A 26,671-nucleotide genomic window follows, 5' to 3' on the forward strand; every position below is an offset into this window, starting at 1 on the left:
TTTTCAATTACTACACATTTAAGTAACATGTATATTGCTTTTATCCCCCACACGGTATACAGTCGTGATTTCTAAATTCTGTACGTTTTGGGTTTTTTAAGCTTCTTTTTAAGTGGCTCTGTATGTGTGTAGATTTTGATAAAAAGGTATGAGAGCTTAATTTTTTTTTGGAATTGGCCAGGCGGGATGCACCAATCTATACTATAATTACCCTTAAAAATCATCTGAAACATATGCTAAAGGGTTTTCAAAATGGAAATAGCGATCAGCGATCTCACACGCAGGACAAATTCGGAATAGGAGAAGACTGTTAGATAAAAAACGTTCACTTGTTTAAGAGCCCAAGCAACTGTAAACCAAAACAAAAACAGAAAAACAACTTGTGACCCAATCTGGGGTTTTAAAAAAATACTGCAGACAATTAAATGAAAAATAAAAATATCACCAAAACAGTTTGTGTTCTTGTAAGTTTACCCTCTACTGCATGAATTATTACATTTAAAGCAAAAAAAAACTTGTTCAAGTGATAACACACACACACACACACACACACACACACACACACACACACACACACACATCTCTCTCTCTCTCTCTCTCTCTCTCTCTCTCTCTCTCTCTCTCTCTCTCTCTCTATATATATATATATATATATATATATATATATATATATATATATATATAGGGGAGGGGGCTAGGGGTAGTTGGTAAATAGTTGGCAACAGTGTAAAATGGTGGAAAGTATCGTGTATTCAAATATAACACAAAATGTATGAAATTGCAATTCCAATTACTGCATTTTCCAGACTATACATTGGAGTATACGTTTTCTAAGCATTTAAAAGTTTGATTTTCTAGAAAATAATTACAGTTATAAAAAGTATGTGGATGGATTTACTCACTCAAAATACAAACAAAAATTAGATCCAAACATGTTTTGGTCATCTGACATTCTGACATTTTTTACAGTTGTATATGAAAATAGTATTTTGTATTATTACCTATCAACAAATTGGAGATAAAATAATTGTTGATATATGGCAACATCATGAAGTAAAGGGTTAACAAACAAGCATCATAATAAAATAAAATTTGCTTCTTTAGATTTAAACTGATGCTACAAAGCTAATATCGTCCAGTATATTAGTATATAAGTCCAGTACATCTATCTCGCCCAAGGGCAGAAAAAGTACTGAGATAATATACTTGTGAATGTATTGGTAATAGTAGATCAAAATCTTACTCAATTAAAAGTATTTAGTCAACTTTTAAATGTATAGAAGTATCAGAAATTAAGAAGTAAGTTTTTTGAACATAATGAAATTAAGTTAATGTCATGTTTTCATGTGAAACATAACTTTTATTAACTTATCTAAAACAGAAGAGGATTTTTCTTTTATTCAATCTCTGGAAGTTTGCTGGTCGTATGCATGACTCAAGCTACGTAGTTTGCTGATGAGTAAAATTCACACATTCTTGAGATTTTTTTCCACACTGAAGAACTTGACTGGATGCTAACCTGAGCCCATTCAATTGTAGCATACAGTCATTGGCTGATTGGCTGGATGAGAGAAGAGACAGTCAAGATTTCTAAGGAGTACTTTGAAATGTAATTAAGAAAGAGTACACATATTCAATTTCAATTTTACTACAACTAATGAAAAAGTCTAATGTAAATATGCCAAAATAATGCTTAAGTATAGTAACAAATAGAATTACTGGAGTATTTTCCATCCCTAATCGCACATCACATCTTTTCTGTAAGTATCCTTCTCAAACCACATCCATTTATAACAGTATGGGAGCGGCCATCTTGGGAAACCAGAATCACTTGTTTCTTTAATGCATTTTGAGATTGTTACACCAAACCTAGGCTTCTGAATTTTAAACTCAGATCTGTACCATTAAATGTTGCAGATGCAGATAGTGTCACTAAAGTTCTACTTGAAGCAAGAGTTTCTGGAAGATTTTGTGCATCAGACTTCCATTACTGCTTCCTACATTAGCATTATCAAACATACATCAGACACCAAATGTGTTAGTTCAGGCGTGTCCAAAAAAGTCAGTCTGCCAGCCCACGTTACAAGTTTTTCTTGTGTATTAACACAGTTAGCTAAAATATAAGAGCCTTTTTTTCCTGACTACACCTGCAAATTGATTTTCAGAATGATCTTTCATCATGGGAGTGGTGGCTTGGTGGTTAAGGCTCTGGGTTACTGATAGGAAGGTTGGGGGTTCAAGCCCCAGCACTGCCAAGGTGCCACTGCTGGGCCCTTGATCCCTTAGCCCTCGCTGCTCCAGGGGGTGCTGTATCATGGCTGACCCTGCACTCTGACCCCAGCTTCCTAACATGCTGGGGTATGTAAAGAAAAGAATTTCACTGTGCATATGTATATGTGATAAATATAAAAAAGACTCATTATGGCTACAGATGAACAGTGAGAAGGGGTGATTTCAAAGATCTGGAAACCACTTGTGAATGCTTAAATGACAATTTCATTTGTGAGTGTGTCCAATTACTTTAGGTCTTGGAAATGGGGGCGGCAATCACATAAAAAAAAAGCGTTTTAATTACTGCACAGATTCGGAAGTAAATACCCTCAAATTAAAGCTGAAAATCTGTATTTGTGTTCATAGTCATTACTTCATTTTAATTCCAACATACAGTATTTATGTGTGTATATACACAGTTCATCCATAACATTAAAACCACTGACAGGTGAAGTGAATAATGTTGATATTTCATTATAATAGCACATGGCAAGGAGTGGGATACATTAGGCAGCAAGTGAACAATTAGTTCTCGAAGTTTGTGTTGCAAGCAGTTAAGGAGCGATATTGTCGAGGGCCAAACTGTGATGGCTAGACGACTGGGTCAGAACATCTCCAAAACGGCAGGTGTTGTGGGGTGTTCCCCATATGCAGTGGTTAGTACCCATCAAAAGTGGTCCGAGGAAGGACAACCAGAGAACCGATGACAGGGTCATGGGCACCCAAGGCTGATTGATGTGCATTTTTGATACACCCTATTTTTTAGTACAAACTTTGTCAGAGATTTTTTATTTTATAACTGGTACATTATCTGCTACATTACAAAATATTTCAGATTCCCAAACATTAGTTTTCTACCACAACATTAAATGTTAAACAACATATGTCAGTAAAGCATGTCAGTAAAGAAAGAAACAGATTATATAAGAGACATTTTTCAGACAAAAAACATGAAGGCTGCTGGGTTTTGCTCCGAAAATAATCAAGTGCAACAGTCAAATTCTCCAGAACTATGGCTGGTTCTGCAAGATGCTCAATAAAACTTACAGCTCATTTCCTTATAAAACTGCACTCATTGTACTATAGACTACTATTTTTATTTAGATTTTTTTTGTCATTCCACATATTGACTATTTCATTTACTACTCATTTTTTTTTTTTTTTATGTAGAAACATTTAATTTCATTATTTTGAAGGAATCTTTGCTCTACAGCATTTCTTTGCATGAGCCTAAAACTGTAGCACAGTACTGTAATTATGACTGTTTCTATTAAGAGTGTAATTCTATAATTTTTGACAGAACTATTGCCGTAAAACGTGAAGCTATGACAGCAACTGGTGCAGAAATAATAAAAAATATTCTCAGATGGATGAACTGATATGAACTGTGTGTCATACACCCAGGCTTGGGGAGTAATGGAATACATGTAATGGCGTTACATAATCAGAATACTAGAAACTGGTAACTGTAATCCGTTACAGTTATGTCAAAAAATAAAGTAATCAGATTACATGTACATTTTGTTAAAAAGGAATATTATGAGGATTACAATTTTTTCTTCTTTAAAACCAAAGAAATTAATATTTTCACATAACACAACATAGACAGATGCATTATTATAGTTCTGGTCCTCTCTTCCCAGTTGTGACTGCCGTTTATTTTATTAGGACAAATCCAAACACTGAGCACGTTTTTCAGCTCTAAAACAAGCTCTAATTAAAGTATTTTAGATCATATTGTTTTTCTCTTGATTTTATTTATATGAGACCTTGAAGTAATCCAACTGTAATTACAGATTACATTACTTTCATGTTGTGATATTCGGATTACATTACTGATTTGTTATGAAGTAATTTGTAACTGTAACAGAATACATTTTTAAAGTAACCCTCCCAACCCTGCATACACCATAGAGTTTACTTCAATGGTTCATAGTATAATTTTATTCAAAAGAGAAATGCATAACAAACAAAATTCATTCTATCCATTTCCCCTTTCACAGTAAATGCTTGCCAGTGTTTCCATGTTTTAAAACTCACTTTTCAGAAGTAATCCACGTTAAAACATGTGAGGATTGAATGCAGGAGGTGTTAGTTCAGGTCTGCCCACCATTAGATAGCATTTAATACACAGAATGATCACTTACTTCTTTGTTAAGGCATTTCTGATAGAATGAAAAGAGCACTGCAACATAAAAATGTAACAGCTGTTCAGCTGAACGACATTTATTGTGAACATCCTTTTAAAACAACCTCCATGTTAATGATGAGATACAACTGCAGCGATTTTCAATTAAAACATGTGCAGAAATGAAAATTAAACTTCAACATTGTGTCTGTGTGAGGTCATAAAATGATGCTGTCCGTTCCATAAAGAAAACCCATCGGGGAGGCGCAGCTTTAACTCGCACGATATGTTCAGCACCAGGAGGACTGAATCAAAACAGCTACACTCATGCCATGGATAGCATTTAACAATGTTGTTGATTAGATAGTATAAAACAATAAAATTTTGGCAAAATAATGTGTAGTTCCAATACATAAAAACACACAAGGCAATATAATCCTTATGTCTGTGTCTGAAAATCCTACCCATATTGTAGTGCTAAAGCCGAGCCGACTGCTGATGTATCTTTTGGAAAGGGAAACCGATGTTTAAAAGAAAAAAATAAAATAAGAAGAAAAACAAACACACAAGCTACCCAAAAAAAGGAAGAAAAAAAATACAGCAAAAAAACTCATTACAGGAATGAGTCACACCATTCTCGAAGGCAGCCATAACAGTCACCTTGCTGTTTGGAGTTTGCCCCACAGGTATCCTTTAACCACTCCCGAAACAGCTCTTCATCCTTCCTCAGCACCAGGAACTGGCCAAGAACGACATATGCCTGTGAGAAGAACAGAACGTGAAAGCAACAAAGTACCATTAGTTCTTCTCTACTCACAACATCTCGAACACCAGAGTATTTCCACAAACTAGACACACTGCTTTAAGGTAACTCCTGAGGACGCGTGTTCTGTTACAGCTGGATTGCAGCAGCACATCTTACACATGTAAATACACATGCATCACTTCAGGTTAGGCTTGCCGTTGTAACAGGACATTGGGTCTCTCTCTGGAGTAACATGGTGCGCCGTGACATTAGTACCATACCACAAAGTGATCTCTCCAACTTGATTGGACAGAAGGTCTTGGTTAATTTTCTACAACTGTAGCTCTTACAGTAGTTCCAGCTATAACAAATGATAGGTTTATATCTATACCCTCATTCAAATGTGTTATCTTTCTATAGCAACAGCTAAGGGACTTCAAAAGGCAGACGTGCCACATAATCCAAGACATGTTATTTAACAAAAAAATAAAATAAAAAGGCATTTGTATAATCTTTGATATGGTGAAACTTTCTGTAGGTAAATGTTTGTTTAACATTTTAAGTGTTGTAGCACCCAAAGTCTGGAGTTCACTCCCTCTGACTCTTTGCAGAATCACATCCATCTCAGAGTTCAAATCTCAACTTAAAAGGTATCGGTTTTCTCAGTGTTATTTGTCCTAATGTGTTGCTATGCGTTTTCTCTCAGTGACTGTACTATCTGTACTGTGCTTTTCCATTTTCTGTGTTTCTGATTGTTCATTGTTTTTCCACATTTTGTGTTTGCCCATCATTGTTCATGTATTACTATATTGCTATTGTACAGTGTCCTTGGGCTCTGGAAAGGCGCTATAGAAAGTAAACATTATTATTAATAATAACAACATTTATGAACAGAACCTCCAATGTCAGCGCTTTGTAACGACTTGGTACCAACGACTTGGTAACATTACAAAATACCCTATTAATGTGTAGCGAGAGAAGAAGTGGCTGGTGATGAAGCTTTTTCCAACAACATTAAATGTAACTACAAAAGGATAAAAAGTATGAAGTGTAATCAGCATCAAAATGCTGTGGTACCAGAGAAATAAACAACTAAGCTGAAGATGTGAGTTCTTATAACAGTAATCAAATTCAGTGTGGTAACTTTCACTGCAGGTCAGGCCACATTGCACCACTCGCCACTGATTATTTTCCTAAAACGGCATACGGTTTCCTTTCTGATTGTGCCTGTACGTACATACTAACCACACACACACACAAACGGTCTATGTAGTATAAAAAACAACTATAAATAAATTGGAAAGAAAAGTCCTGTGGTGTGAGCATGCAAATACAGTCAAACTACAGATTGGTGTGAATCTTACTAATTCTATACAGGTTATAAAATGTCCAGAATCGCTTGTGTGCCTACTGATGCTGATTCTTATGTAGTTACATAATATGTGCTTCTGTTATACATATAGTTGTACGTATCATCTAGGCGTAACTACTGTTATTAAAGAAACATTTTCTAAGCAATTAAACAAGTTTGCTCACTTTATCAAAGCCTTTCTCCTCTAGTCTCCTTCCGAGCACGTCTCCAATTCCAGCGAGTGCCATCACTGGTTTCTCACCCATGGGCTCGGCCACAAACTCCTTGTGTTTCTGTGATGTCGACGACATTGCTGGTGTAGGTGCGTTTCCCTTTCCTCAAGAGATCACACTGAAAAGACAGAAGGAGAAAAACCATAACATAACTGCAAAACAAATCTATTCATTGTTCCTGGTTGGTTGGTTCCTAGTTAGCCTATTATTAGTGCTGTACCTCAAGGCTCCATTCTGGGCCCACTTCTTCTTAACTTATATATGCGTTCTTGGGGAACACCATCTCAAACTTAATGAAGACAAAACCGAAATAATTGTTTTTGGTCCCGCAAGATGGTCTCATTAATGAGCTTCGCAATAAGATCCCCTCAATTTCTTCCCAGGTTAGGAACCTTGGTATCATAAGAATTATGCTTAAACAAGCAAATAAATTTGGTGGTTAAGAATAGTTATCAATTATGGATTATTTCTAAACTTAAATTTCTGTCTTTCAAAGATTTGGAGATGGTTATTCATGCTTTTATCACATCGTGTTTAGATTATTGTAAATCATTGTACTTGGGTCTTCCTCAGTCATCTCTTGCTTATATCCAGATGGTTCAACATGGAGCTGCAAGGCTGCTGACCAAGGCAAATGTCATCCCAATTTTAGCATCGCTCCACTGCTCGCAGTCCATTTTAGGATCCAGTTTAAGATTCTGTTGTTTGTCTTTAAAACTTTTAATGATCAAGCATCTTCTTCTCAAAGATATTCTTACTCCACAGATCTTACAAATCTAGAAGATTTGTAACATCTTCTGATAGGTTTCTTTTGTATGTCCCTCGATCCTGTTTAAACACTAAGGGGGATAGAGCTTTTTCAGTCACTGCCCCAGTTTATGGAATCAACTGCCACTGGATATCCACCTTGCACCTTCTATTATCATTTTTTAAAAAGAGGCTGAAAGCTTCTCTCTTCTCCCAGGCATTTTAATCTAAGTTTTTACTATTGTTTATTATCTGTCTCTATTTGGTTTTACTCTGTTTTCTATTTAACTTTTTCTTACATTGTTCAGCACTTTGGTGAGCTTTGCTGTGTTTAAATGTGCTATATAAATAAAACTTACTATTGACCTTAACAGAAGTAATAAATAATCAGTTTACCGACACATGCCTGGTCTCTTTGTTCTCCAAAGTCAACTTTCACACAAAGCCAGAACAGAAGTACAGTCATATTCTTGACTAGAATGCAAATATGGCCAGATTTCCCTTCAAGTCAAATCAGTCCTGCAAGATGTGTACAGATATTCTTCAATACATTTTTATGACCAAATTTACATTGTCACTCCAAATAAGAAAATAGAAACACCACATACTACATCTACAATACATCACACCACTGAATTGTTTTTAACCACTGTGTGTGAAATAATAGAACCTATTAAATCATGACTAATCAAGCATGAATGTAATACTTATGGCATTTCATTAATAGAATACACTTCGAAAGGGCATCAGTGACCATTCTTTAATTCAAGTGACTTTGTTCCAATGAGTAATAGCATGAACACCTACAAAGAAATAAACAAACAAAAAACATTTGACTCACGTGTGAGAGTCGGCTCTCAAAGTTCACTCAAAAGAATCGATTCAAAGAGCCGAACGATACTAATACACATTTCTAATACCTGTAACTCAAAGGGTCGTTTAACTAATTTGTCTTTTCTAATAGATAATAACAAAACCTCTTTCATTCACAAAGAAAAAATTATTAAGTTAGTAATAACACAAACGTATTTCAGGTCGATATATGTAACTCAGATGAGTTTTAAGGATTAAACATTCTTTAAAAATATAAATAATAAAAATAAATTAGCACACCCGCGCATTTACACACATCGTCTAGGCCAATTATTTATATGACGTAATATCAACCTGATAACGAAGCAAATTTCATTTGCTTTAAAAAAAGATATCTACTTGGTCTCATTTGTCGTGAAAAGCTTTTCTTTTTTTTTTTTAAACAAACATTATAACGAAACATTTATCCGCTTAATACTTGATATATTTTGCAGCAACCGCCGTTAATAATCAGTAGGGATTCATGAAAGCGAAACCTCTTATGAGGAATGTGAAAGCTAACTAACTTGGTAGCTAATGGTACAGATAAGCAATTTAGCTAGCTAACGGCTTAAAACGTTAAAAGCTGAAACATACTCAAATGAAAGGTGATATTTAACATGCACAGCTTGAAGAATACACGTTACTCAAATGAATGAACATTACTAAATTAATATTTTCTATAGCAGTCGGTCTCGATGCAGTTAGCGCAAAGATCACGCTAACTAGCACACAGGCAGAGCAGCGTTTTATAATACCAGCTTACATTTTTCACCATATAAACGAATTATTTACTCCGCTTCAGATATATGAGACATATTTCAAAACAATGTTTTCCTCCTTTTTTTTAACTCCTTTGAATAAAATAAAGAAAGCTATTTGTTCATTACCTAGCCAGTGAAAGTTCTAGCCGCTGTAGTCCACTGCAATATTCTGAACTGTAACTAGCTAGCGTTCAAAACTCAACTTCCTGATCCCGCCTTGAACAAATCTATTTCCGCTTCCTTTCCTGCGTGTTCGGCTTTTCTCGGAATGGTTTGCCTTCTGCTGGACAGGGGTAGAATTTCAATACTCAAACTGCGCTGTGAGTCCCTTATCGTACACTTGTGGACTATTCTACGCCATTTTGTAGTATGAATAGTGTAGTTCGCGTGTTCACACTGAAAACCCCCAAAAAACAAAGTGCGCTGTAAGTTCCGGATGATGCACTCATTCAGACTAAGTGTGGAATGATGGACACTTCATGCGCTCAACGGCCTCAGATTTCCTTATGTAGCGGATGGAGAGAAGTTATATCAGGCTCAGCTGTTAACATTGCCAGCAGCTGTAGCCACAACCAGGTCGCAAAGCCATCTGCTTACTCATCATCTTTAGAAGCCACTTTTTGTTATGTTTTTTTTGTACACATTTTGAATCGTAAATAAATTACCACCAATTGCTTTAACTGAAATGTAAATAACTCATAGCCTTTAAGCTAGTTTGGGCTGGGTTTGGTAACGCCTTTTGTAAACAGATCCTAGGGAAATCTGAATACCAAATCTGATACCAAATCAGATCTGTTTGTTGCAAAAAACAAAAAAAACAAACAAACAAGGTCTCCATAGTCTTGTCCACAGGTTTGCAACCCGGATCCTGGAGTAGCCAATGACTGCACGTTTTTGTGTTTTTCCTGCTCCCAACATGCCTGGTTCAACTAACCAGATGATGAATATATCATCCTGGGTTAGAATGGGTGATATTAGAGCAGAAAAAAAAAAACACTAAAATGTGCAGAACGGTCAGGGGGTACGCCAGGATCAGGGTTGGGAACTTTGGTAGTCAGATTTAACTAGGATCTGTTTGTTGCAAAAAGCAGGTTACCAAAGCTATCCCAAACTTCCTTAAAGGCTATATGATATTCCATCCATCTATTTTCCATACTGCTTACACAGGGGAGCCTAGAGCCTATCCCAGGGAAGTCGGGGCACAAAGCAGGGAACACCTTGGACAATGCCAATCAGCTTACAAAGCATGTCATTGGACTGGGGGAGGAAACCGGAGTTTCTGGAGGAAACCGCTAAAACACGGGGAGAACATGCAAACTCTGCACACACAGGACAAAGGCAGCATTCGAACTCCTAACCCCAGCGGTGCAAGGCAAACATGCCTACCACTAAGTCACCGTGTCCTCACTATATGATATTAACACCAGTTAAAGCAAGGGAGTACTGTTTTTTTTTTATCTGTACAGGTGGTAGTCCAGGACCAGGGCTGGGAGAGCCTGTGCTCTAGTCCATAAGCTGTTGAGCTGAGTGAACTGAAAAGTTTTCTAACCAGCAGGCTCTACTATTTGTTTAAATACATGAAATAGGCATGAGGACAAACCAAAGCCTTTGACAAACCTACTAAAATATGCATGCTGATTCCTGAAATTTAAAGAGAAATATTTAATCAACTAATACTAGAGCTTAGTTTTGACAAAGAAAAATCAATAATTAAACTGAGGAGTTAAACTATACCTTAGCAGTCAATGTGTTTTGGGGGAAGAGAATGATTTAATCAGACCTGAACCAAGGTCACTGACTACAATACTTAGACATCTAATTTCCAACGTGAGATAACATTGACACACTGTACTGCAGGACAGAAAGAACAAACTAACAGCTTTGCTTTAATGAAAAGTAACAGAACAATGTTCCGGGCAAACAGTGATAACATGTTTTAGTGTTTCAGAGCAAAAGCAAGTGAAGTATTGACATATGTGGGCCATGCTGCATTCTGGAGTAATTGTACTTTGTTAATGTACTTAAGTACAGATTTGCTCTTTAATCAATTTTGAATAATTGCATATAATTGTAATATTGAAATTGCATACTTGTACTATTACTCAATTAATAAATACATTTCCAAGAGAGAAAAAAATCATTATGACATTTAAATAACTGTATAAATCTTAAACACAATGTTTCCTATTTTCTTTTCTCAGTAATATGTTGTCTTTTGTTGGCATTACCAATTCATACAGGATGAGGCATCTCATTCCCCTCCAATGCAAAAATTAAATATCAGCTTTTAAAATTCAATGTGAATACTAAAGATGTATTTTGAGTTACGTTAAATTTATGTTGGGTAAATTAGCTAGCTAGGTTTTGTAATTTAGCTAGTTAGATTTTCTACCTAGTTAAGTTTTTATAAATTTTTCAGTTATCTACTAGACAAGAGTGCAAATAACCAAAACTCTCATTAAACAACAGCTAACCGGTCAGCCAAATTCTAGAATTGTCTGAGTTAGAAAATAATTGCCTTATGACTGATTGCTTTGCAAACTAGCTAGTCAAGCAGGATTGGGCATGATCGATTAATCAGTTCAAAAAATTTATTATTTACCCGTAAATACTTGAGTATGTTTAAATGTAGATACTTTTGAACATTCGCTAAAGTACATTTTTGCCTATTTTTAATTAAGATTTTATTACAGTACCATATTATTTTTTTTTCTATTTAAGTACAGTTTCTCTGTACTTTTCCACCTCTGCACTTAAGTTACTCCTTCAGAAAGATATCATTCCTGTATTTGGTCTACAGTACAAAGAGTACAGAATAACGACTTTAAAAATCATGAGCAATTATCATAAGCATTTATCATAAACATTAAGGCTGTACTGATAAATTCTATCATTAATTTTAATGGTTGGGATATGTGCTGCTAGGACATATTATACATGGTAGGCACGTCACAGGGTTAATGGTCCATTACTTTACTCAGTTTGTCATCCTGTTTTTCCCCACTGAGTAAAGTTTGATCATAGGTTTTCCTGTGGGGTTTCCTCACTTGAGAGACACTCAAAGGAATGTTCCATTTTTTTCCAATGAAATCTCTATCCATCATATCTGAATGTAGGTGCAATAACCGCAAGCAGGAATTTCAACATATGCCCTGCACTGAGACCAAAAACTATTCATTTGAAATATACGAGTAAAGAAGCCTAAGAGTAGTCATTGAATTGTTTCAATAAATGTTTAAAATACACAACTCTATGTCTAACATAAAATTTGAAGCAACAACCTTACACTATGAGAAAAAATCTCTATGGTTTTATGTTCTCCAAAACCTGTTCTTTTTTTAACAATGGACCAATAAATTATAAAGAAATTACAGTTACTTGCACTTTCATGCGGTATTCATGTGCTAGCAAAACATAACCACAAATTCTTCCTTCTGAAAAAATTAGTACCATATCTGCATGAATGAGATGATTGCTTAATTTACAAATTCTCATGGAAGCATTCTACAATAATACATTCATCATCACTCATCTTCAATAAGCACTTTATCTTGGTCAGGTGATTCTAGAGTCTATCCCAGGAACACTGGGCGTAAACTGGGGATACATCCTGGATGGGAGGCCAGTCCATCGCAGGGCACCAGGTACACACACGTTCACACACACATTCACACCCACATTCACACCCAGCGGCAATTTATCTCAGGAAATCCACCAACCTAGCATGTTTTTGAGAGTGGGGAGAAATCTAAGAGTTTTTGGAGTTTCCATCCATCCATCCATCCATCTTCTACCGCTTACTCCTTCTTCAGTGCCGTGGGGGAACCTGGAGCCAATCCCAGGGAGCATCGGGCGCTCTGGAGTTTCATCAGATCTAATCCAATCAGCATAGCTATATAACTCAGACAACTTCATTATCATAAAGAAAAGTCCAAACTTAGGGCGCTGCATTTACACTTAACTCAAGTAGTGATGATCATAAACAATGGCCACCAATTCAAAGAATGGGACAGGGGCACCAAGAGCCATGGCAGACAAAAGGTGATAGCCCCAGTTACTGTGATTTTAAATGTGTATTCCCACAATTTCTTTAAACTGGAATAGAGAAATAAAATGCGGACTCCATCAAGACTGTTGAAGAGCAGATATTTATCCTAATTATTTAGTTCTTGGCTGAAAGACATAAATCAATACAAACCCATAAAATGTTCCTTTATATTCTCAAAATATAAAATAAGAGTCTTTTTAAAAAAAGTTGTTTTGTGCCATTTAGAATGATTTCATCAGCACATCTTTGTCACTGGTAGAACTGGAAATAATTTCCTTATTAAAAGCTTATGTGACCAGTTGAGTTATGGCATGCCTTTCCTTTATTATGTGTTCTGTGTAAGAACTGCTCAGAACCACATGCCTGTTTTGCTTCAGGGTGTTTACATGATATGTGATCCTTTTTCCTGCCCCCACTCTGGGGGACGGGTGTACATCATGAACTAGTCTGATTTTGGTTTGTCTTAGTATTAGAAATAAGATACAAAACACAAGTGTACTCATTTTTTATTTTTATTATAAGACTAAACTTAGTTTCAAACGATACTAGAGCTCATACATGTGTGCTGTAAACTTCACTGCTGGATCCCACTGCAGGATGATTTCCTGGTAGGACGGCTTTATTCCAGCAGCTCGGAGGACAAGATGTTAGTACAGGCCTTTTTCCCCCCGAGTTTTTTTTTTCTGGAGAAGGAGAACATGTACCTGTAAAACATTTTTCACTGACAAGGAAATCAGCATGTAAACATGTTATTTCAATCACAACCATGTGTTTGTTAAAGAACTGAATATGAGTTTGTAAACAAACATAAAGTGAGGCTGTTATTTCTTGTTATCTAATTCACCTATTTTAAAATCTAAAGTTGTTTACCACTGCCTTTCCAAGAATGAAATCCAATGCCTAACAATCGCAGACTTGTTTGGTCCTGTGTGAGGACGGGGGGGGGGGGGGGGGGGGGGGTCGTCTCCCAATAAACGAGCCCTTTAAGGTGGACTATTTTTTAAGTTAAGAGTTTTATCTTGACATAATTGTCAGTCTTGGAAGCTGGAATAAGATTAATTGCGCAAGGTTTAACTTGGCGAAAATCTAATCCTAATATAAATTAAAATGGTCGTCGGAATTTTTTGCTATTATTAAAATAGTGTATCTGAACCCAATCAATACAGCAACATCACATCAAGCATCTGGGACAAACCGGATCAGCCTTGTAGATGTACGTAGGTAAAACTGTATAGCTGCTATATATTTCAGAATAACACAAACAATCTAACTTTAACAGTTCGGTAGCTGTTCGTAGCTTAGCTGAAAGGAATCATGCAGCCTAGCTTGAAAATGGCTCCACCTTAAATTTGAGAGGCGGTTTATGGAGCCGCCCTTAGTGTGAAACCTGAATAAAAAGCCTGAGCAGCACTATTACTTAAAAAAACACGGCGAGGAACCACTTGAATAAGCTTCAGATACAATTTTTTAAAAATCTTTGCGCAATTTCTTCTTCAGTATATTGACGGTAAATATCTCTATGCTAAGTTTAATATTAATTCTAACAAAAAATCGTTTTTCAAATAGGTAATTATTTAGCACAGCTTGTTTAGCATCTTTGGTTGAAGTGAGTCGTTTAAAATCTCTACACCATGCGATTACGTTCTTAAGTAACATGGTTCTTGGCATTTATTTCTCAGTTCAGCCTGTTGTATCTGTAATTGTTTAACTGTACACTGGTTGTGCTTTAATGAGGCATATCTGGTCTGAGCCGGTTTTCTAGCCGAATGCGCCGCACGCGACTTTCTCGGGTATACTCGCTTGTTATATAAACACGGTTATTGTCATTATCACTAATGTATACACTTTTTTTTCTTCTTCCTCTCTCCAAAAACATTTAAATAGTAGTTATACTTGTGTTTTTTGTGATTTAATTTGCTTGACTACTGGATGCGCCGTGTATTAGAAGCTATACATTTAGCCCTGATAGTTTAGTCCTAATTCTTTTTCTTTATTTTTGCAATTTTTTGGACTGGTTACGGGTTGTTTTTTGGGGGATATATATTTTTTTTAATGGTTGTAATTAAAAAAAAAAAAAGTAACCCAGTTCCGTTGTCCTTGTCCTACCTCACTGTAAGGAGGCTGACTATGCTTCCGGTTATACTGATGCAACATTACTTCCCGTTTGCGTGACTTCACCTTTTATACATCTAGAAAGTGTGGTGTATGAACCACTACACTACTACTTTTGTAGGTTGTAATCAAAGAAAGCAGTCAAGATGTCCAAAGATGCCGAGGTCGACATGAAGGACGTGGAGCTGAATGATGTTGACCAGGAAAGGCAGCCTATGACCGCCGGAAACGGTGATGCCAATTCGGCTTTGGCAGTAAAAAACGGCATCGTGAAGGTCAAAATTCCTGATGAGAAGGAATCCAAATTCACTGGACTGTCCAAGGAGGAGCTGTTACAAGTTGCTGGAACTCCAGCGTATGACTACTATAAGTTGTTTTTTCCACATTGTCCTTTATACTTCTCCTTCATGTTTTGGTTCAGTTTTGTGATGGTACAGATAATTGTAACTTTTTTTTTTTCTTTTTCTGTGTAGGTGGGTGCGGGCCAGATGGGTGCTCCTCATTCTTTTCTGGCTCGGTTGGCTTGGCATGCTCGCCGGTGCTGTTGTCATCATTGTACAGGCGCCTCGGTGCAAGCCACTTCCTGAGATTAACTGGTGGGATTCAGGGCCCCTGTATCAGATTGGAGATGTTGATGCATTTGCAGGGTCTTCTGGCCTTAAAGGTAAGGGAATGTACTAAATGAAAGATGTGGCCTGTTAAATGTCAGGGTGTTTCATAGACTTAGTTCAGCTACACTAGTTGTGAGGGAGGTAATACTCATAAGCACATGCTGATATTTCCTGTTCTTGTGACTCAACTGTGGTGATCGTTCATGCCCCAAGCTATTTCAAACACTGCCCTAGACTTGAATAGCTTGTGTGAGGGACACAATATAGGGGTTGTGCAATCTTTCTTAAAGATTTTAGCTGTGTTCATGACTAAGCAGGTTCTGGGAAGTTTTTGACTTCCCAGTATGAAAGATCCATTTGAATGGGTCTCCAACTTGTAATTCCCACTTGGAGTTTTTTTTTTTTGAGTGCTGACTTCTGAGTTGTGATCCTGTGAGGTCACTTCAACATGGCAGTGTTCATGGTTTTGAGTTCCTCTTTATATTGCAGTCTGTTAAATACTGGGTGGTCCTTGGATAAATGCAATATTGGTTAGCTTTCTGCAAGTGTTTTTACTCTGACTGCTCTTAACAGTGAATTATCACATCCACTAAAAATTAAGCTTTTCATAAACACTTCATAGTGAGCGTTCATTTTATTTCTGACAACTGAACCCATGTGAGCAATCTAATATGGGAAGCAGGAGGTTCTGAGTTGGAAAATTCCCTGTCATGAACTCAGCATATGGTAATGCAGGTTATAAAGAGGTGCATGTGTAGACACTACTTATTAACATGTATTTTTCATAGCAAGACCAGCTTTTACACATGGAATGCTAAGTATGTAAATGTGTTATTGTATAGGATTTCAAATATTTAGTCACTTAAGATTTGGATTGTGGTGTAAACTGGCACATGCCGTGCACCTCGAGAAACAGTTATGAACAAGCTAACTTCATTTCATCAATGCTGCTTCTCATCAGGTTTGGAGACGAAGGTTGGTGCTTTGGGACAACTGAAGGTGAAGGGACTGATTGTAGGTCCCATTCATGTGTCCACTGCTGATCAGTCTGAAGACCTGAATTTGATTGAGCTCACCCCTTCTGCTGGCAGTCTGTCTGATCTGGAGGCACTTATTAAGGCAGCACACAAGAAAAGTGCGTGGGGTTTTTTTTGTTTTGTTTTGCACACAGGAGTAATGTTAAGTGCAGCTATATAATTAAATATCTTCTGCATACTAGACTACTGAATAACTGCAATGCTTATTTGCCTTTGCTTAGGTATCGCTGTGGTATTGGATCTGACCCCAAACTACAAAGGATCTGAGCCATGGTTCCTCAAAAGTTCAGTGACAAATGTGACTGAAAAAGTCAAAGTATGAATGATTAGCACTTGTATCATGAACCTTTTTTTTGTTTCTCACTGTTCCTCAAAATGTCTATGGTGTTAAGCCACCCTATCCCCCCTTCTTCTCCCCCCCCCCCCCCCCCCCCCCCCTTTCTTTCAGATTGCTACTGATTACTGGTTGAAGAAAGGTATTGATGGTATCCTGCTATATGGTGTTGAGCGCGTTTCCAGTGTTGTACCATCATTTTGGCCTAGCATAAGGGAGACTGTTGATAATCACACTAAAGATGAGGAGAAAAAGTAAGCGCACATCACTTATTACTGTAGCTTTTGCAAAGATGTCTTTAGCTGCTAAGTGTGGAGTTATCCATGATTACCATAAATGCAAAATATGAGTCTTGGGCTTGGTATTTTTTCACACCAGACCCAACACTAACACAAGCCCACTGTTGCAATGCTTATCTTGAGATCATACTGTAGTGAGGATCAGTCTTGCACTGCAATCATTACAGGACTTCATCTGTTGGCTGTAACTTTGTGCTCAGTATTTGAGCTATACCGTTTTGTAGCGTTCTTCCTATTCTGATTTTTGAGACTTATTTTCTTTTTTTTCTCCCCCCTTTTCCTTTCTCCCTTCTGATTATAGGGTCTTAATTGGAGCTACCCAGGCAACCTCTCCTGATGAGGTGAATAAGCTGTTGAATCAGACTGGTGTGGATTTGCTCCTTTCTGATGTCCTGAGAAACAAATCTGGTGCAGAGATTGGTCAAGTTGTGCAGAGTCTTTATTCCCAGAATGGGCGCCGGCTGGCTTGGAACTTGGGTCACCGTGTTGGGGGACATCTGGCCAACATGGTGGAGTCTGTGACTATCAAGTTGTACCAGCTGCTACTGCTTACCTTGCCTGGTACTCCCATCTTCAACTATGGTGATGAAATTGGACTAAAGGATAAGGTAAGAATACCTGACTTGCATGTCTTTTGGGAAAGTGGAGTGGTGATCTGAATTGAAAGGCACATATGGTCTTGTTTTTTGACTTTGTTCCATCCTGATTTAGAGTACAACCAATCCAGTGATGATCTGGGACTCTTCAAACACTAATGAGACTGAGAAGGTAATGAATTACTAACTTCAGTACAACATGTACTGAAAATGAATTCCATCCAGGTGTTGACAAATTGAAAATGAATTGGCTAGTCCACTATAATGTGAATTACTTGGATGGGCTCTGGTTCTTTTTGTTTGCCAAGTCACTGCTATGTCTAGCTGGCTTGTTTGTGTAAATGGTGGTTTGTGCCTTCTTTTTTATAAACTTCTGGCACTATAAGGTCAAGTTAAATTGAAGTCATTTATGGACATTAGAAAGTAATAGACTAGTAAAATAATTAGGCTGGTTTGTCTACCCCTACCATTTTAGATTGTAATATTTAAAAACTTAATGTCAAGCTCTGACTTATTTTATTCTCTTATACTTCCCTGCTTTGCAGTCTGAGGTAGAACAGAGGAACTCTCTGCACATGTTCTTCAAGGCTGTGAGTGACCTGAGGGGGAAGGAGCGCTCCCTTCTGCATGGAGATTATGTACCTTTGTACAAAAGCACCAGTACTCTCGCATACTTGCGCACATGGGACCAGAGTGAACGCTACCTAGTTGCATTCAACTTTTCTCCTAAAGATCGAGCCAGTCTGCAGCTGAGCCACGAAATGCTTCCAGAGGAAGCCAAGGTCGAAGTTAGTACTAATAAAGAGGAAATGGCCCCGGGTCAGTTCGTTAACTTGGCCCAATTAGAGCTGGCGCCACAACAGGCTGTTATGCTCAAGTTCCCTTATATTGCATAAACAGAAGCTGTTCTACATGAATGTAGACGAAAACCTGGTTGTTGGATATTGTTACCTTTTTATGAAATTGTTGGTGTCATTGTGCTAAAATGTGCAGAATTGGGTAATAAAATAGAAATATAGTACATGCATTACTAATGTAAGTGTGCATAAATCAAAGCCCTGTAAGTTAAGACCAGTGGATTTTTTTTTTCTTTATACAATATAAAAAAAAACATTCCAAGTTTCAGCCTTTTTAAAGGTTTTATTGGTTGTAATACAATTTTGTTATTGTGCAAAATGTTACTGAGTTTGATCTGATGTTTGTAAACCCTGTGCAAGTACCACTTAAAAATAAAAATGGAACAGTATTCCTGATACTGGTGTATTTCTTAACCTTTTTAACACCCCCCCCCTGTCAGGAGTCTGAATCATGATTAAATCATAAGTCATTTACCAGCAATACTTTTGTTCTAGTGGTAAGATATAAATTGTCTGGATTTTTATTTAGATCAATTCATTATGCAGGAGGAGAGCTCCATCTTACCTGTCTATCATAACCCATTAAAATAAGCTCAAGTGCAGTCCTGGCTGAGGGGGGGTGGTAGGTGGTATTGGATAAACAGCAAACCCAAAGAACTTAAGTGTAATCATAAATTAAGATCTGCTTCAGTAAAATACAAAAAAGAGCTTAGTTCCCATTAAGAGCAATTTTCTTTAGAGTTCAGCTTTGGAGTCCATGTGATCCTGGTTTTGGGATTATTTCTGTATATTATTGTAAATGTGCCCTTCTGGTCATAGTAAATATTTTATAATAAAATTATATTTAAGTATTATAAATTCATACTATTTCCCTTAACAATAATAAATACAATATAAAATATTATCAAACTGGTAATGAATAGTTCAATGGTTCATGATGAGGTTTTTGTCAGAAGCATTAGGTGGAGGTTTGGTGGTAGGTGGAGCGGTTGGCAGAGGTGGAGTGGAAGGTGGCAGTGGGAGGAGGTGCTCAACTACACGATCATTCAATGATAGTAGCATAGTTTAGCACATCCTCATGTGCTTATTGAAGTATAAGTTACCAGACAGTATTTATTTAATGACAATTTTTAATGCTTTTAAGTTTGATGTGTGTTTTGGGGAAAGTACAAGTTTCTAACGTGTAACAGGCATTCATATCTTTGATTTCGTGATAGCTAGCACTTTCATCCATATAATACAAAGTTTACAACATGAATTAAATATGCTTATCTTCTTGATTCTCTCTGTTTTGCTTGGTAAAATAAAAGTAAATAATGTTTAGTAATATCATCTCCCAGGTCTTAACATCCTACTCCTTTCCCAAAAGTAATGTCCAGGAAATTCTCAAGTGCCTAAAAGACACTGAGATTGAGACTGTTTTCCCCTCTCTTTCTCAACTCCTAAAATTATATACCACATTATGTCCACATCTACAGTTGAAGGTCATCTTCAAAGTTAAAACTTGTGAAATCCAGACTTTGAAGTCTATGTAATGAAGAGAGGCTCTCTGACCTACTGCTACTCTCAATCCAGTGTGACATTCCAATTAACCATGAGGAGGTTATTCAAATATTTAACAACACAACAGACAGATGAGTAGTACTGCTTTAAATACAGGTGATTTATTGAATAAATAATTGTTTAAACACTGTAAAACAATACATTTGGTACATTAATATTTATTTATTTATTTTTATGATTTTATTAAGTGCCCTTTTTGGTCCTTCTGCCCCTGCCCCAGCAGAGGTCTGTGCACTTCCCCTGTGTTGCAATGCATTATGCAATGCATTGACACCCTGTCCAGGGTGTTGTCCATCTTGTGCCCCGAATTCCCTGGTATAAGCCCCAGCTTAAGCAGATAAGCGTTATCGAAATGGATGTACTTCATTATTATGAAATGTGTCAGGGATACCTGCATCATAGGGACCCTAGAGCACAGGTTCCCAACCCTGTCCTGCAGAAAGCACTGAAATGTGTAGGACAGAGGGTAGTCTAGGGCTCTAGGGTCAAGGTTGGGAACCTGTTTTGTAGGGCTTGAAAGTTGTCTGAGGTGGGGTGCCAATGAATAATGGCACCCCTGCAGCTTTTTGTTTCAGTCGTAACGTGTTTATTTCGTACAACCCCGCCTACAGGGCTAATGTCCTTATTTTAAAACTAAGACGAAGGCTACTTAGACAAGCCTTGGACACCATCCCTGAGGTGTACCGCAAAGTATGGGGCTGTGTCTTTAAGAATCCTGCGCATCGCCTCCTCCCCTCAGTGACTCCCTGACGCATTGCAGGTGGACGGGAACCAATCGAATCGTTTCATTCTGGTCAGCTGATACGCGCCAACCACCGTCTATATATAAACCCACCGATAGGGCTGTTCAAATTTCGAGAGGAAGGTTTAGAGTATTTGTTATTTAGAACGATAAGCTGTTTTATTGTGTCAGTCACGAGAAGAAATATTAGACACTAATAGTTCGTGTTTTGCAACAGGTATCAGAGGATCGATTTTGTTGAATTTTGTCGGATTTGCTTGGCTTTCATTGCGATCTGGCGCAGGCGCACCATAGCGACAGCTTGGTTGCTAGGGGGTGCGGCGGCCCGCTTTCGACCCAAGAACGGAGGCGGAGTGATCCTGAAATTTGGGCGCACAGCGGTTAGCTGCGGGAAAGGAAAGCGGAACAGAGGCTAAATTAGCTGCGTAATTCATCTCCATAAAGAACGTAAAAACTGTTCGAGTAACAATGGTAAGTAATAACGCTTTTGCTTTTGTACGTAAAATACGAAGTGAAACATGGCTCTTGTTGAGTGAAACGGTTTAGCTAACTAGTAAGTTAGCTTCACAATTGAATTGACTGCTGCAGTGCATTACCTAGATTAGCCAGGCGGGTAGCTAAGCTCAAAGCGCGTGATGCTAATCTATCTAGTGTTCCGTGTCGTTTACTTGAATCGGTATTTATCGACTGAATAACTTTATTTATTTTTTTGAGAAGCGAGAATCAGCACTTAATATCCCATTTTGTTAGTTCTTAAGCGTTCAAATGGGATTAAGCCTCAGGTCTAACGCAGTCCGCTCGATGCGGTCAGCCGGCAGTTGCCAAGCATTAACAGCTAACGCTAACTGTGCTAAGGAGTATGTATGCGTATTTAATATTGAGAGATGGTTAACTAGCTAAACTACGCAGCCTCACATCAGGTCATCAAATATAGTAAAATATACGCAGACTATATATCATAAGTGATGGGACAACAGAACGGTGATGGGTTATGGATTCATTTGTCATTCTTCAGACCAAAGCACGCCCTCCCCCCCAAAATAAATAAATAAACACATGAGATTTGGTTTAATGGTTCCAGTTCTCTATTTTCACATTAGTATGATGATTTCAATTAGTCCATTCAGTCTGGTGGTTACTTGAGGTTTATGATGTCATTAAGTGTTTTTTTTTTTTTTTTTTTTTTTTTTTTTTGTCTGTATGTTCTAATGGAGTGTTTCCAATAGCAAAGCTGTTCGTCAGTGCTTGAGTTCTTATACAGATGCAAATAATCTTAAATCTATTAAACCACACTGTATTAATCCATAGTGACCATTTTCACCAGACTCCTGTACAAGCAATTTTGAATCCAATCAGAAAGTGCAATGCGTCTTGACTCGAAAACATCACGTTAAACCATTAGTACTGTTTTGGATATTTATGATATTTGGGGAAAACACAACTACCATGAAGATTGACCCGTTTCCAGGCTGTTACCTTTTAGTAAAATAGTAATTATGGTTTCTGATTGTTTGCTCTGTTAACAGGCTGATCAACTAACTGAGGAGCAGATTGCTGGTAATTACACGTTAAATATTTAAAAAAAAAAAAAAGATTTTTTTTCACTTATCCTATCTTGTAGTTATTCCCAACTAATCCAGTGCCCGTTGTTTGTGTTTTTCAGAATTCAAGGAGGCCTTCTCACTATTTGATAAAGATGGTGATGGCACTATTACCACCAAAGAGTTGGGGACTGTGATGCGCTCCCTAGGGCAGAACCCTACAGAGGCCGAGCTCCAGGACATGATCAATGAGGTCGATGCTGATGGTGAGGGGAGGTCCACACGCACAGTTAGCTATATATGGCCACAGTCAGGAACTAATCAGATTTCGCATCTTTGGTCGACACAAAGGTAACGGGACGATCGATTTTCCTGAATTTCTTACCATGATGGCGAGGAAGATGAAGGACACTGACAGCGAGGAGGAAATCAGAGAAGCCTTCCGGGTTTTTGACAAGGTAATGAATAACGAGTGTGCCGTGATTGTGCCAGGGTAATAATGCTTTCCAAATAATATTTCTAGATGGCTGTGTAGGTCTTATGTAGTAAGCGACTTTGTTTACGTTTAGGATGGGAACGGCTACATCAGTGCTGCGGAGCTGCGTCACGTCATGACAAACCTGGGAGAAAAGCTGACAGATGAGGAGGTAGACGAGATGATCCGAGAGGCAGATATCGATGGGGATGGCCAGGTCAACTATGAAGGTCTATATTAATTTTTTTTTTTCTTCATTCTTTCTAAAGCTATTAAGTGATTGCATGTATTGCTTCACAATGGAAAAAAAAATAAAACTTGTACATTGGTCTTTTCTTTTACTTAAAACTTGTAATCTTCAACTGAAATGCCCAAGCAGGTTTTTAATAATTGGTATTTTTTTTCAATGTGTTTTAACATACAAATACTGAACACATAGCAGTGAACATAGGAATGACCAGCCTCCTTGGACGGCGATGTAAATGACTGTGTTAATGTATATAATTTGGCTTCAAGATGTATAGCTTATAGATTTTGATGCAGACTTTTCAACCATGGACATTGTTGTGCTGCAGCATTTGTTTGGCTAGAAGTGTCTCATTTTTAAGATGATGGCCTGAAAAACCCAGCATGAACTTGTCTGCCCCTTCTCACTTTCAGAGTTTGTCCAGATGATGACTGCGAAGTAAAACTGGAAACCCAAAGGACTACAGCAGACCAAACAGTGGGCAGCAACACTCACTGTCAACCTTCAAAAAGCATTCAGTGTCCTCCTACTGCTTTCCATTTACTTAGTTCTTACTCCTCCCTTTTCCTCTTTCCTTCAGTTCAGCTCTCCTCTGCTCTGCCTGTTTTTTGTTTTTTTTCCCCCATCCCCTGACTTGTTTTCGTCGTCTTCACCTCATTATTCCATGAAAATCAAAGAACTGTTTACATATAATCTAAGATAAGGAGAGGAAAAAAACCCTTAAATATATGATGTAATACATGTATCAATATTTTAAAAGTTATACAACATATACTATGGCGAACAGCAAAATGCATGCTTTTATTTGGTTTTGGCATGTTTCTGTGCTTCTCTGCTTGCCTTGATTTCGAACTTGCTCGCTCTCCTTTAACTCTGCATGTTTCTCATGCAACCTCTGCTCAGTGGTCTTAGAACTGTACGGTGAACAACCATTCATGGATATCAGGCGCTTTTAATGATAAGTGGGCCAAAAAGGTACATGCAGTGTTGGTTGAATAGCTGCAGTTTAGTGTAATTTAGTCTGTAATGACTTCAACAGACTGGGAACCTTTAGGTGGGGAGGGAACATGACGACAAAACAAAAACGTAGAAATTTGGCCTAGGGAATCCCTGGCATGAATAGTGGAGCAATATTTTGCAAGGAATAGTACCACTTCTGCACACCTTTTAGAAAAGGACAAAGGCAGAGACTAAGTGACAGGGTTTTTAGTCTTAAACACAAGTCTGTTCTTAAACAGCTCTATTGATCCTGTGACAAATAAATACCATGATCTGTTCTATGCTAGAGAGGTCTGATGGCTCATGTCTGAGGTTTTCCCAGATGTTCAACACAATCTTTTTGAATTTTTTTTTTTTTTTTTTTCCCTCTATAGGCTGAATTTCGTTTTGAGCGGTTGCTGTGTGTAAGTTTCGTATTGACTGTAAAATACCTTCCATGTGAACGTATGGTCTTTAGATTTTTATGCTGCACTGTGTCCAATCCATCCATTCATGTCCTGTAGCTTATTCAGTGGACCATTTCTGGGTTGGGAATAAATACACTTAAGCAGTGTACAACATTCTTCCTGCAAGGTATTGGCAATTATGTTTAAAGGCAGGATTGGATCGAATTGCCCAATAACAGTTTTGTCAGGGTACATCATTTGAAAATTTTCAGTCTTCGTTAACACTCATCCAGTTAATAATGAGCGAAATTATCAATTCAAGTCGGTTACAGAGGCTGGTGCATGGACAAAACCTGCAGGAAGGGTGATGTACTATGCTTAAAATTTTTGCATCCTCTATAGCGACAATCTGTCTTTTCTACTGTTATGAATGTATTTTTTTAAATGTAATTTTAACTGTTTATTCTAAGGGCTGGCTTCCCAGAATAGGCCTAACCTTGGACTAAAAAGGAGTTTCAATATAGAATCACTGGCTTAGGCTAAGATTGGGTTTAATTCCTGGAAAAAACACCCTTCCTTCCTTTCCTGCTCATATTGCCATTTAGGGAACATTGGAGTTATGCGATCCATTGCAGAACTGTTATTCTTGCTAAATAAACTTCTGGGACTTGTGTTTCTATAATGAGACTCTTGTGGTTTCGTCACAAATGTATTGTTTAGGAAAAAAAGAAGTTTGTCTTGCTACAGGTTTCTAATTCTCCAGTATATTAAAAACCTGGCATACCTTTTTAAGTTACAATATCGACATAAATGTCATTTGTCCTTTTATGTAGATTACAAATCCTTTGGTTTTCCTCTCAGTAAACTGTACAAGAGTGTATTCACAAATTTGACGTTTTGATTTGAAAATATTTCTTGCTCTGGCCTTCAATATCTACAGGCAAGTAATGATGCATTATAAAATGCATTATATGCATCCATGGAGCTTAGGAACACTCTTATTTCTTTTACTTTATTTATTTACATTTTACCCTAACTAACTATTTACCTACTATCACGTGTGTCTGCTTGAATCTGTACCTCTATTACAACGAGGAAAGGTAATGTTGGTGTGATACAAAATAGTCCAAATGTTCTTTTAAACAGTGTAGTAAGTTTAGGTTCTGGAATAAATACCTCAACCAACCTACCTACCTACCTACCTACCTACCTAGGCTTTAATAAAGTTCGTACAATAATGTTGAAAGAAATAAATCGGTGGTGCGATCATACAAGTGAACCTGCTTCAGGCCATGCCCTAAGTAGTGTAGCAATTGTAAAATAATGATATTGATTATAACTGAATAAGTTGTTATTATTATTATTATTATTATTATTATTATTATTATTATTAAGAAAGGAGACAACTAGTGAGCAAAAAAAATAATCTTAAATTGATGTGTACATCATTTAATAGACTAGCAAAGTTCTTTGTTCTTAACTGTGGAAAAAGTTGGTCATAACACCTTGCAGCATCCATGAAGTTTTTTGTTGTATATAATATTTTGTTCAGTACTGTCCTTCAGAAGCTACATAAGATATTTACATGTTTCCCAGAAGATGACCAAACTATACCAATCATCCTGCTCAAAAATTTACACCTCCTGGGTCTTAATGTACTGTGTTGCTTTCTTGAGCATCAGTGAATGTTTCCACCTTTTGTAATACTTTTGTGTCTGAATACCTCAGTTGTC

General features: G+C 37.3%; 3 protein-coding genes and 1 long non-coding RNA gene across 5 annotated transcripts; 2 read left to right on the forward strand and 2 right to left on the reverse strand.

Moving 5' to 3' along the window:
- Positions 1 to 4,464: 4,464 nt before the first annotated feature.
- Positions 4,465 to 9,372, reverse strand: banf1 (BAF nuclear assembly factor 1). The gene is made up of 3 exons (XM_017493428.2): positions 9,218 to 9,372; positions 6,681 to 6,846; positions 4,465 to 5,159 (listed from the first exon to the last, which is right to left on the reverse strand). Exons 2-3 carry the CDS (start codon positions 6,804 to 6,806, stop codon positions 5,013 to 5,015), a joined length of 273 nt encoding a protein of 90 aa, XP_017348917.1. The 5' UTR covers positions 6,807 to 6,846; positions 9,218 to 9,372; the 3' UTR covers positions 4,465 to 5,012.
- A 4,177-nt stretch (positions 9,373 to 13,549) lies between these two features.
- On the reverse strand, positions 13,550 to 14,080 carry LOC108279204 (uncharacterized). The gene is made up of 2 exons (XR_001815474.3): positions 14,010 to 14,080; positions 13,550 to 13,822 (listed from the first exon to the last, which is right to left on the reverse strand). It is a non-coding gene; the product is annotated as an uncharacterized LOC108279204 (long non-coding RNA).
- Positions 14,081 to 14,490: 410 nt separating this feature from the next.
- slc3a2b (solute carrier family 3 member 2b) lies at positions 14,491 to 19,381 on the forward strand. 2 transcript variants are annotated; one of them, XM_017493251.2, is made up of 9 exons: positions 14,491 to 14,646; positions 15,373 to 15,606; positions 15,725 to 15,915; positions 16,824 to 16,997; positions 17,121 to 17,215; positions 17,348 to 17,487; positions 17,834 to 18,140; positions 18,244 to 18,300; positions 18,674 to 19,381. In XM_017493251.2, exons 2-9 carry the CDS (start codon positions 15,398 to 15,400, stop codon positions 19,022 to 19,024), a joined length of 1,524 nt encoding a protein of 507 aa, XP_017348740.1. In that variant the 5' UTR covers positions 14,491 to 14,646; positions 15,373 to 15,397; the 3' UTR covers positions 19,025 to 19,381. The 2 variants fall into 2 exon arrangements, with proteins under 2 accessions (XP_017348740.1, XP_017348741.1); XM_017493252.3 differs by having other exon boundaries at positions 14,547 to 14,646; positions 15,333 to 15,606.
- Positions 19,382 to 21,395: 2,014 nt separating this feature from the next.
- calm3b (calmodulin 3b (phosphorylase kinase, delta)) lies at positions 21,396 to 25,620 on the forward strand. Its single transcript, XM_017493120.3, has 6 exons — positions 21,396 to 21,761; positions 22,817 to 22,847; positions 22,954 to 23,097; positions 23,183 to 23,289; positions 23,401 to 23,536; positions 23,967 to 25,620. Exons 1-6 carry the CDS (start codon positions 21,759 to 21,761, stop codon positions 23,993 to 23,995), a joined length of 450 nt encoding a protein of 149 aa, XP_017348609.1. The 5' UTR covers positions 21,396 to 21,758; the 3' UTR covers positions 23,996 to 25,620.
- The last annotated feature ends 1,051 nt before the right edge of the window (positions 25,621 to 26,671 follow it).

This window comes from Ictalurus punctatus, chromosome 18 (assembly GCF_001660625.3).
Source record: "Ictalurus punctatus breed USDA103 chromosome 18, Coco_2.0, whole genome shotgun sequence".
In the NCBI taxonomy this organism is placed as follows: Eukaryota; Metazoa; Chordata; class Actinopteri; order Siluriformes; family Ictaluridae; genus Ictalurus; species Ictalurus punctatus.

Excerpts from the sequence above, each read along its gene's own strand:
- banf1 (XM_017493428.2), bottom strand. The coding sequence starts at position 6,806 with ATGTCGTCGACATCACAGAAACACAAGGAGTTTGTGGCCGAGCCCATG. Across the intron at positions 5,160-6,680 it reads AGGAGAAAGGCTTTGATAAA|GCATATGTCGTTCTTGGCCA; the intron begins GTGAGCAAACTT and ends TTCTTCTCACAG.
- slc3a2b (XM_017493251.2), top strand. The coding sequence starts at position 15,398 with ATGTCCAAAGATGCCGAGGTCGACATGAAGGACGTGGAGCTGAATGAT. Across the intron at positions 16,998-17,120 it reads TAAGGCAGCACACAAGAAAA|GTATCGCTGTGGTATTGGAT; the intron begins GTGCGTGGGGTT and ends GCCTTTGCTTAG. Across the intron at positions 18,301-18,673 it reads ACACTAATGAGACTGAGAAG|TCTGAGGTAGAACAGAGGAA; the intron begins GTAATGAATTAC and ends CCTGCTTTGCAG.
- calm3b (XM_017493120.3), top strand. Across the intron at positions 22,848-22,953 it reads AACTGAGGAGCAGATTGCTG|AATTCAAGGAGGCCTTCTCA; the intron begins GTAATTACACGT and ends TGTGTTTTTCAG. Across the intron at positions 23,537-23,966 it reads TGGCCAGGTCAACTATGAAG|AGTTTGTCCAGATGATGACT; the intron begins GTCTATATTAAT and ends TCTCACTTTCAG.